Source organism: Dendropsophus ebraccatus, chromosome 3 (genome assembly GCF_027789765.1).
Source record: "Dendropsophus ebraccatus isolate aDenEbr1 chromosome 3, aDenEbr1.pat, whole genome shotgun sequence".
Lineage (NCBI taxonomy): Eukaryota > Metazoa > Chordata > Amphibia > Anura > Hylidae > Dendropsophus > Dendropsophus ebraccatus.
Genome location: NC_091456.1, coordinates 177,055,062 through 177,066,578, shown reverse-complemented (window position 1 = coordinate 177,066,578; position 11,517 = coordinate 177,055,062). Strand labels below are relative to the sequence as shown.

The window sequence follows — 11,517 nt, the reverse complement described above, 5'->3', positions numbered from 1 at the left end:
CCTCTGCAGTAAGCACCCCATACTGTATACATCCCTCCACTAAAGTAACACATCAGCCCCTACCCCCACAACTCTGTAGTTGTTTCCCCATACTGTATACCACTTTCCCCCTATACTGTATACATCCCTCCTCTGCAGGTATTCCCCATACTGCATACCTCCCTCCCGCTATACTGTATACATCCCCACTCTGCAGTGCAGTAATCCCCCAATACTGGATATCTTCCTCCCCCCTGTAGTTGTTCCCCCATACTGTATACCTCCCCCCTCTGCAGGTAGCCCTTATACTGAATACCTCTCCCCCCCCTCTGTAGTTCTTCCCCCATACTGTATACATGCCCCTCTGTAGTTGTTTCCCCATACTGTATACCACTTTCCCCCTATACTGTATACATCCCTCCTCTGCAGGTATTCCCCATACTGCATACCTCCCTCCCGCTATACTGTATACATCCCCACTCTGCAGTAATCCCCCAATACTGGATATCTTCCTCCCCCTGTAGTTGTTCCCCTATACTGTATACCTCCCCCCTCTGCAGGTAGCCCTTATACTGAATACCTCTCTCCCCCCTCTGTAGTTCTTCCCCCATACTGTATACATGCCCCTCTGTAGTTGTTCCCCCATACTGTATATATATCCCCCTCTGCAAATAGTCCCTATACTGTATAACTCAGCCCCCTCTGTAGCTGGCCCATGTACCCTCCATTCCCCCATATTCCATGTCCCCTACTGTGCATCTTCTTACCCCTTTGTGTTGAGCAGGTGGGGGCGGAGCATAACAAGCCTGGATCTGATTGGCAGCCACCCAGTGTCAGGGATCTGGTAACCTAACTGTGACTAGGGCTTATATTTGGAGTAGGGCTTCTATTCAGAGATATACGGTATGTTGCGCTCCTATTTATGCACCGTATGGAGGCATTATTTACACAGTATTAACGAAAAGCTGCATGTAAGTAATATATATGAACTGTGTGGTGTATTTACAATCATGAACAGGATTTAGAGGAACTGTAGTAGGTTTCTTGGTAAAACCCTTTAAAAAAAGCAAAAAACAAAAACATAATTAATTATAATTGACAGTAAGGAGGGTAAGTCCATCCAATCTGTTGTTTGTTACCTTTTATGAGTTTGGCAAAAGTTCAGACAATAGGAGGATGTTATTCAGGATCAGGAACAGACATCTTGGAAACCCCCCCTGAACTTTTCCTAATGTTTTACAGTACTAACAAGGACCCGTTACCCTCGTCTATTATTGGCATCATGTCTGACCACCGCCAGCTACTGCCACGATTTATTGACATCCTTAAATTAGTCCCATGATCCCCAGACTATTTTAGACCTTAATTCCCTTTAATGAGGAATGTAGCGGTATGGTTATCTGAGCCAGTATCACACAGGGCAGGCTTAGATACACCAGTATTAGAGAGTGGCTAGGTAATACTCTATATTCAAACATATACTATGGGGGAGATTCATCAAACATGGTGTATAGTGAAACTGGCTCAGTCGCCCCTAGCAACCAATCAGATTCCACCTTTCACTCCTCACAGACTCTTTGGAAAATGATAGGTGGAATCTGATTGGTTGCTAGGGGCAACTGAGCCAGATTCCCTTTACACCATGTTTGATAAATCTCCCCCATATTTAGTCTTATATGTGTAGATATAATCATGGTCATAGTCTTAGTACCCTTATCTTAATGTATAGAGCTGCACATCGGCGTATTTAAAGGGGTATTCTGCTCAAACATAACTTTTCAAATGTTGCTGTCCATGGTGAGACTAACAATTCCTTTCATTCTTCTTATTATCTATTCAGTCTCCTTCCCCCAGTTCTGAGCTGCTGCTTTCTGCTAAAGACAAAAATGTGTGTGTGAGCCTTTCTCTCTGTCTCCCCCTTCCCCCCCTTCTGAGGCGCCTGATGTAAAAAAAAAAAGTCCCTGTCAGGCTTTATCTGCAACTTTGTAGCGTCTTTGTAATGCTGTAAGGGTAAATCTGAGGTCATCTGTGATAATCCCTCCCAGCATTACAAAGTTGCTAAAAAGTTGCAGATAAATCCTTGTTTCTGTCTCAGAAGGGAGGGGGGAGAAGGAGACAGAGAGGAAAGCTCACACCCAGATTTTTGCGTCTTTATCAAAAAGCAGCAGCTCAGAACTGGGAAAGGAGACTGAATAGATAATAACAAGTATAGATGGAATTGTTAGTTTCATCATGGGCAGCAACATATCAAAAGTTATGTTTGAGTTCAATACCCCTTTAACTATGATATCTCTAGAGCAGGACTTAAAGTTTATTTTTCAAGACGAGCTTCAAGAGGCCTTAACCTCATTGGGTAATGCAGCACTTAAGGGCCATCTCTTAAAAAAATAATCAGAAATACTCAACCTGTGCCCAAACCTTCTACTAAGTACAACATGAGAGGTCCAGACCAGGCTGAATAAATAGATAATATAATGAGTGCAGTACATAATGGCTTCTTAGAGCCAATACAAGCAGCCAGTTGTGGGGCAGCTTTGGCACATACCTTGGTATCCTGTTGTTTCTAGACACTAGTTTTGTTTAATAGCGGGACACTATATAGAGCTTAAAGAGACTCTCAGTAGGTTACTGATGTCCTATGTGAAAGTGAACAGAATGATGTATCACTTACATTGTTCTGTGCAGCTGATCCAGTGATATCCTCCTGAATAACATGGACAATAAGTAGTCCTCTCCATTATGTGTGTGAGCTCAGTAGTCCTAGATATTCATGAGCAGCAGTAAACTCAGCCCATCAGCTGCTGATTGGTAATTATCTATCTATGCTGTGTATAGACAGTCGACTGTCAATCAGCAGCTGGAGGGCAGGGGAAGGGGTGTGGCAAGAATCCTATTCTCCTGCATATTAGGAGAACGGCTGAACAGAATGGAGTAATACACCGATCTGTTCAGTATTTCTCTCACTAATTTATGATTCCCTCATTTAAGGCAGCATAAACCTAGTGACAGATTCCCTTTAAGTATACCTTACCTGTGCTTACCAGTCCTACCTGATGTGAGAGGAATGATTTTGTAATGCTGTCTACATTTCCCATGATGCCTCTGGCTTTGCAGAGACATAGAGAGGGGGCGGAGTCTTATGTCTGCCATTCATCTAATCAGACTGGAGTCCAGGTAAATAACATACATAAGAGGGTTGGTGTTAGTTAACATTATGTGCAGTTTTGATGCATTTTTTCCTATAACATTCCAGAAGAGATGTCAGATGACCTAGGGAAGGCCACTTCCTCTGACACATTGAACATTGAGATTTTCTGTGGGTCAGGCTGGTGATCACATGACCCAGTTACAGTAATGACTTTCTGCCTTCTCTGTGTTTAGTTTGGTGATCACAGTGCCCATCGTTACAGTTAGCTATGGTGACCCTATATCTGTACCTGATACATTTCCCAGTACTTTACATTCATAAGTGTTATCATGCCTTTTTTCATTTAAATAGTAACATAAAAAAAAACATAAAAAACTGAGACATCCAACACCTTCAAAAAGCCAAAACATAACGTCTGCAGAGATCAGAAACACCGCGCATGTATGTTTACATTTAGATAGCATGCCCTGAACATGAGAACTGAGGAGGCCAAAAACATCTGCATAGTTGCCAACAGTACTGTTTTTGCCGGGACTGTCCCGATTTTGAGGAGACAGCCCCGGCAAAACCATGTCCCGGGTATGTCCCAGGAAGTACTATGATGATGGAAGGGCAGGAGGATGAAGGGGGTAGTAGTATGATGATGGAGGGGCAGCAGGATGATAAAGGGGTAGTAACAGGATGTTGGAGGGGCAGCAGGATTATGAAGGGGGTACTAGTATGATGATTTGGGGTGCGTCTCAGCCTGCTCTGAATGGGGTGTGTAATATACTGGGGAGCTGAAACTGGGGTGTGTAATATACTGGGGACCTGACACTGGGGTGTGTAATATACTGGGCACCTAATACTGGGGTGTGTAATGCTGCTTTTGTGTTGTTCTGACTGTAAATTGTAACTGGAAAGTTTTGAATGCACACCCATGATAGGCCACACCCATTGAGACCACACCCATAATAAGCCACACCCCTTTTTAACACTAAATTGTCCCTGGAAAAAAATATTAACTGTTGGCAACTATGCATCTTCCATCCAGGGGCAGGGGTATTTAGATGGGATATAGATAGTATGGCCTAATGATGAGAACTGAGGAGGCCAACAACATCCGCCATCCAGGTGCAGGGGTATTTAGATGGGCACTTTCTCAGTTTTTCACCTATTTTTTAGAAAAAGGTAAGCCCCCTTTGGCCTTAAGGACTGAAAGAATTTTTTGTTTCCTCCCCACATTCCGTTGGTCATATATCTATTATATTTAAGGCTATGTAGCTATGTGAAGTCTTCTCCTTTTGCAGGAGTTGCACATTTTTAGGCATCAAATTACTTATTTAAGTAAAAAATATGCTGATGAAACTAAACCTATAGCAATGTGATCATGGCAATGCCTGTCACCTTGCTGCCATATACAGTATAACCTGCTGCCCCCTGACGCCCTTGTATAAAATGGTGTGCTTTCCACTTACTCTGTGACCTTTGCACCGTATATTCTCCAGTCCTTCAGTAGTTATCAGCTGCTGCATGTCCTGCAGGAAGTGGTATATTCTTTCCAGTCTGACACAGTGCTCTCTGCTGCCACCTCTGTCCATGTCAGGAACTGTCCAGAGCAGCAGCAAATCCCCATAGAAAACCTCTCCTGCTATGGACACTTCCTGACATGGACAGAGGTGGCAGCAGAGAGCTCTGTGTAAGGCTGGAAAGAATACACCACTTCCTGCAGGACATACAGAAGCTGATAAGTAACCGAAGACTTGGAGTTTTTAAATAGAAGTAAATTACAAATCTATATAACTTTCTGAGAAGAGTTGATTTGAAAGGAGTAGACTTTCACTGGAGTACCCCCATAATTTTCTGTTAAGATTTACTTAAAGTGACTCTGTACACACAATCTGACCCCCCAAACCACTTGTACATTCGGATAGCTGCTTTTAATCCAAGATCTGTCCTGCGGTCCGTTCGGCAGGTGATGCAGTTATTGTCCTAAAAACAACTTTTAAACTTGCAGCCCGGTGCTTGTAGTATCTGTGCCCTAACTTTGCACCACCCCCTCCGTCCCTCTTTCCCACTCTCTTCATCATTAGGAATGCCACTGGCAGGATTTTTCCTATTCCTCTGCAGTGAACATTGCACAGGTGCCTTAACGATCCAGCCCATGTGCCTTGCTTACACAGGTGATGAATAGGAGAAAATCTACCTGGAGCATTCCTAATGATGAAGAGGGTGGAGAGGAGGGACAGAGAATGCACAGATACTCTAGGCAACACCAATTTGACACAGGGCTGAAAGTTTAAAAGTTGTTTTTTAGGACAATAACTGCATCACCTGCCGAACTGACCCCAGGACAGATCTTGGATTAAAAGCAGCTATGCGAAGGTACAAGTGGTTTGGGGGGCAGATTGTGGGTACAGAGTCACTTTAACTTTAATAGTCTTCCTAGATCACAGGTGTCAGACTGCAGCCCTCCAGCTGTTGCAAAACTGCAATTCCTATCCTGCCTGGACCGCCAAAGCTTTGACATAATGAGAATTGTAGTCTTGCAAAAACTGGTGGGCTGTGAGTTTGACAATAGATTTCGCCCAGGACCAAGAGAGTTAATTTTTACCTCCTATGAAATCCAAGCCAATTCTAATATAAATCCCCGGGGCCTTTGAAGTTGCCCTTATAGCAGTGAGCGCACAGGAATCACAGGGAAACAATAGGGCTCTATTTGCTTAGGGGCCTGAGACTGTGAAGTTGAACAAATATTTTCATCCTTACTTATTAAACCAATTAATCTCCTTGTAATGTACATGATTATTCTCGCCCCTCACTCCCCATTGGACCTCCAGGGGTCTGGATTCAGTTCAATAAGGGCTGTTGCCTTTGTGACACGAAGCCTGTGGTGTCTCTGTCCCCGCTACTAGGTAACATATACACAAGACAGCTGGACGCTTGCCAGTCTATCTTGCTGCTGAATACTGAAATTACCCAATAATCTTCTCTGCAGAGATCTTATTACTGACATGACCTAAGCCAGGCAATGAGTGCACACTGCCACTGGGCTAAAGGGAAGCTGGCCTATACAGAGTCTGGCTACTAACAAGTAATTCTTACTTAATGCCCACAAATGTACCCATATACTTACCTACGGCAGTAACCTTTCCTGGGTCCTAACATTAACCCTGGATACCCCCAGGATGACTACTACTCAGATACCTCCAGGCGGAATACGATGACCTGCAAGGTAACAAGAAAGGCAACTGGCCATTAGATGACTGAAAATGGAGAGAGGTAATAGATGACACATAGAAATGCACCTAACTTTTCCTATTTTTCCCTCCATCTTCCCCTATTCTAAACTGACAAGAAAACTAAGCTAGCTGCCCCTGTAATGTCCCTGCATGAGCCCTAGACTAAACTATGCAAAAGAAATGAGCAGAAGGCACTAAGACCCAGAACTATTAAAGAAGAGAACACAGTAGTGACCGGGTGCAGTTACCGGCAGGATACATAACTATTATAGAAGATAACACAGCAGTGACTGGATGTAGTCACAGGCTGTCTAGGCATGATGGCTGGATATTCCCCCATCCCTGCCTTTAAGGATATGTTCACCTGTGCAGCCAAACTACATGGAACCCTATGTAGTTTGATCCTGCAGTCAGATTGCAGTTTGTGTATAATCTGTAACCATGGAAACACATAGGTCTGACTATGAGCTGTGTACACAAACGTTATGTTATGTTTGTAGTTCTCCATCGACGGGTGAGCTGTATATAACTACACATTACGTAACATTACTACACATGAGGGCTCCATGTGCGCTGAGACATCTGGTAAGGGATCATCTGTAACCACTTTCCTCCTAACTAAATCCTCAGATCAGAGAAGTAAAATAAAATTATCCGGACATGAAAGCAGCGGCCAATATTAGCGGCATCTGGGAGATGTCTGTGGAGGCACTGCCACCCGAACCCAACCCCCATCCTGCTGTCTGTCCAGCTGCTCCTGTGTAATATTGCAGGGAAGGATTTACCAGCATCATAATAACAACAAAAACATGAAAAACAGCAAAGACGACACCGCTGAATGAGAAAACAGAGATTCCTAATGCTTCCATGTGCCACATGTTACTCTTATACAATGCTCTGTAAGCTTAACAAACCAGCAGCAGCTGCAAAGGTCTCTCTACAATGTATCAGTGTGGAATCCAGGCTGTAGAGCTCACAGAGCATTGTCTAGACTGGATACAATTGTATCACTTCTCAGCTGAGAGCAGGACTAGCTATGTACAATGTATCAGTCTGGAGTCCAGTCTATTTAGCTCACAGAGCATTGTCTAGTCTGGATACAATTGTATCACTCTACAGTATGTACACATCTTGAAAGTGAAGAGGAATTGTAACAAAGTATTTTTATATAAAGTTCTAAACTTTTTATTTATAGGGTCGGGCTATATAGTTAGTATTTTCTGGCACTGTATACTGATGGCCAATCCAGTAGTGGCCTGATCCCTGGCTTCCCTGCCAATCTGATGACTGAAGGAGCCACGGTGCTGTTGTCTGTGCCTGGTACTGAAGCTCAGATTAGCTCAAATAGGACAGACCTGCAGTATCGGGCAAAGACACAAACACATACATGGCACTGTAGCTCCTCCTGATCAGGTTTAAGTCGCATGATGCAGGTGGAACATAGTTTTACTGCAGAATCAGACTACAATGGATTTGTTTGTAGTCTGTAACCATGGAAACACATAGCTCAGCATTGGAGCTTAAGACTCAAAAGAATCGATTTTTTTTTTTTATTTATACTGTCTGCTTTAAGAAGAATGGTATAGTGGAATGCTTGTGGAAGCTAATTCAGGGCACTGCTGACTCATCTCATATACAGCCATTGAATCAGCAAAACCACCTCTGTAACAGAGAGAGAGCCTTTAGGAGAACATGGTGAGGTCACAGGGTGAGGAATCCCAAACAACCCTGTAATCTTAATTCCAAAACTATGAAGGTCACATGTGGCATGATATAAACCGCTCTGGATTGGTCCGTTCCCATCCATAGTAGGACAGAGATACCTTATCTGCTTCCTCCTACTGACAGAGGGTTTCAGCACCTGGTACTATGATAAAGCCTTTCATAGGCGGGCACACAGCTGTATCACTTCATTGTATTAACCTTATCATTACCTGGCACCTATTTGCTACATCCCGAGACTGCACAATGACCCTATAGCTTAAAGGGGTATTCCACTCAAACATAACTTTTCATATGTTGCTGCCCATGGTGAGACTAACAATTTCTTCTATACTTATAATCTAGTTGGTCTTCTTCTCCCAGTTCTGAGCTGCTGATTTCTGCTGAGGACACAAAAATCTGTGTTTGAGCCTCTCCCTGTCTCCCACTCCTCTCCCTTCCCAGACGGCTGATGTAAACAAGTCCTTGACAGGCTGTATCTGCAACATTGTAGCTTCTTTGTAAAGCTGGGCGGGTTAAACGGAGGTCAAGTTACTGATGAACTCTCTGAGATTATCCCTCCCAGCATTATAAAGTTGCTACAAAGTTGCAGATAAAGCCTGCCAGGGACTTGTTTCAACTGTCTCAGAAGGGAAGGGGAGACAGAGAGAAAAGCTCACACACAGTTTGTGTCTTCAGCAGAAAGCAGCACCTCAGAACTGGGGGAAGGAGATTGAATAGATAACAAGTAAGTAAGTATGGAAGGAATTGTTAGTCTTACCATGGGCAGCAACATATCAAAAGTTATGTTTGAGCGGAATACCCCTTTAACCCTTAGGCGACCCTGGACGTACCCGTACGTCCAGGGCCGCCTCCATGTGTTCAGAGCGGGGCCGCGCTCTGGACTGCCGTGGTCCCGGGTGCTGCTCATAGCCCGGGACCGCGGCTATTAGCGGGCACGGTCCAATCACCATGCCCGCTAATAAAGTAATCGGATGCAGCTGTCAAAGTTGACCGCTGCATCCGATTACTTGAATGCAGCCATCCCTCTGGTCTAGTGGGGTGGATTGTTTCTCCGAGCGAGCCACACATCTTACTCCATCCAGGGTCTGCGCCGTAATGGCGCTGATCCCGGCTCGGCACTCGATTGCTTCTGGCTGCAGCAGCCGGAAGCAATCAATGTGCCTATCTCATCGATCTATGCTGCATATCGCTGCACGCGCTTTTCTGCCGGCTCTATAGACACCATTCTATGGGCCGGCGTATTCGGCGATCCGCTGAAAGAAGTGACATGACACTTCTTTCAGCGTATAGTGGAATATGCTGGCCCATAGAATGGTGTCTATGGGGCCGGCGGAAAGGCGCCCAGATGTACAGGCGGACAGCTGACGGAATTCCGCTGACATTTTCCGCGAGAATTCCTCAGTCTGAACCCACCCTGTTGTTATCAATAAAAAGCCCCCTCCCTAACAAAAGTCAGAATCACCCCCCTTTTCAAATGGTATAAATAAAAATAAATAAATAAACATGTTTGTTATCGCCGCGTCCGTAATCGCCCTAAATATTAATCACATTCCTGATCTCGCACGGTAAACGGCGTAAGCGCAAAAAAATCCCAAAGTGCAAAAATGCCCATTTTTGGTCGCATCAAATCCAGAAAAATTGTAATAAAAAGCGATCAAAAAGTTGCATATGTGCAATCAAGGTACCGATAAAAAGAACAGATCATGGCACAAAAAATTTACACCTCACACAGCCCCATAGACCAAAGGATAAAAGCGCTATAAGCCTGGGAATGGAGTGATTTTAAGGAATATATATGTGTTAACAACGGTTAGAATTTTTTACCGGCCATCAGATACAATGAAAGTTATACATGTTATATATCATAGTAATCGTAACGACTTGAGGAACATGCATAACAAGTCAGTTTTACCCCAAGGCGAAAGAAATGCTTTTTTTTTTTCAATTTCACTACACATTGAATTCTTTCGTGGTTTCACAGTATACTTTATGAAAAAATTCAGCCTGTCATTGCAAAGTACAATAAGTGACGCAAAAAACAAGGGCTCATGTGGGTCTCTAGGTGGAAAAATGCAAGTACTATGGCCTTTTAAGCACAAGGAGGAAAAAACGAAAACGCTAAAATTGAAATTGGCCGGGTCCTCTAAGGGTTAAGGTGCATGTTCCCTAGTAACATATTGGATTCTACAGTACAGAGAAGTGACAAGATTAAATATTGCCAAAGACTCTAGAATGGCAGCACGCTTCTCTTCCCATTCACCCGTTCCTGTGACAGGTACCTTTTGTGCAATGGTTTATATTCTCTGTGCTGCCACCTCTGGCGGGATGTATGTCAGCATATGAGAGGTGGGTCTCGAGCAGCCTTCCAGAACTGACTGTGTTTGAGAACAGAGGTATTACTGTATACACCTCAGCAAAGTAACTGATGTTAGTTCAAGTTGACACCTGTCTGGCTATAATTATTTTCCCAATCATAACAGACATTCCACACCTACACCCAGACACTACTAGACATCTATAGGGGTGCCCCGGGGTCCTAGACTGTCATAGAGGTGCAGACCCACATTGATAAAGATTAAAATAGTCACTAAGAAGGTACCGAGCCTATACCCTCCAGCTACTGTGACAAATCCCAGCTGACCCACCATAATGGCTATTCTTCACTGGGAAAAAGCTTGCTCTCTGGCGCCACCTATGTCATTGTCACTCAATGCATGACCCTTTACTAATCACCCAGCTTCTTCTAGAAGAGATATAGCTAACTAGCAGCAGTGTGAATGAATCCTGCTGGAGCACACGGATCTGTCCGAGCGCTCAGTATAATAGCAGGTGACGCACAGCCAAGACCAACACTCAAGTTTCCATGTCCTGAGCTGTGGCCTGACTCCTCGACATCCAATCTGAGCAGTGATTTGTGGGAGGCCAGAGCTCAGCTGTGCCAAGAGACTGGAGGAGTGTGAATACGATAAGTGGAGGCCTGACGTCAGAGCCAGATGTGTGCGCAGTTATATCACACCGACAGCAGATTACTGCCCTGAGAACTCATCCACTGTAACACACACCGTAATAATAACTAATATGTATCCGCCACTCCTGCAGTACGGAATACAGTGTAACCGATGGAAGCATCAACGTCGCCAACACCAACTAATATCCATCTGCTGAACATCTGCACCAAATACAGTACTACAGTGTTCTAATCTATAGCAGCAGTAGTATAGTAGTTATATTCTTGTATAAAGGAGCAGTATTATACTAGTTATATTCCTGTATATAGGAGCAGTATTATAGTAGTTATATTCCTGTATATAGGGGCAGTATTATAGTAGGTATATTCTTGTATATAGGAGCAGTATTATAGTAGATATATTCTTGTATATAGGGGGCAGTATTATAGTAGTTATATTCTTGTATATAGGAGCAGTATTATAGTAGATATATTCT

The 11,517-nt window shown here is 43.8% G+C and overlaps 1 protein-coding gene across 1 annotated transcript in view; it reads right to left on the bottom strand.

The window, feature by feature from the left end:
• Positions 1-649: 649 nt before the first annotated feature.
• Positions 650-11,517, bottom strand: part of LOC138787501 (3-ketoacyl-CoA thiolase, mitochondrial-like) — a 37,319-nt gene continuing 26,451 nt past the window's right edge. The window contains exons 4-5 of the mRNA XM_069964826.1: positions 6,243-6,334; positions 650-1,034 (exon numbers count right to left, since the gene is read on the bottom strand). Coding sequence (XP_069820927.1) covers positions 6,274-6,334 — 61 coding nt within the window. The 3' untranslated portion in view covers positions 650-1,034; positions 6,243-6,273. The remainder of the gene's footprint in view (positions 1,035-6,242; positions 6,335-11,517) is intronic.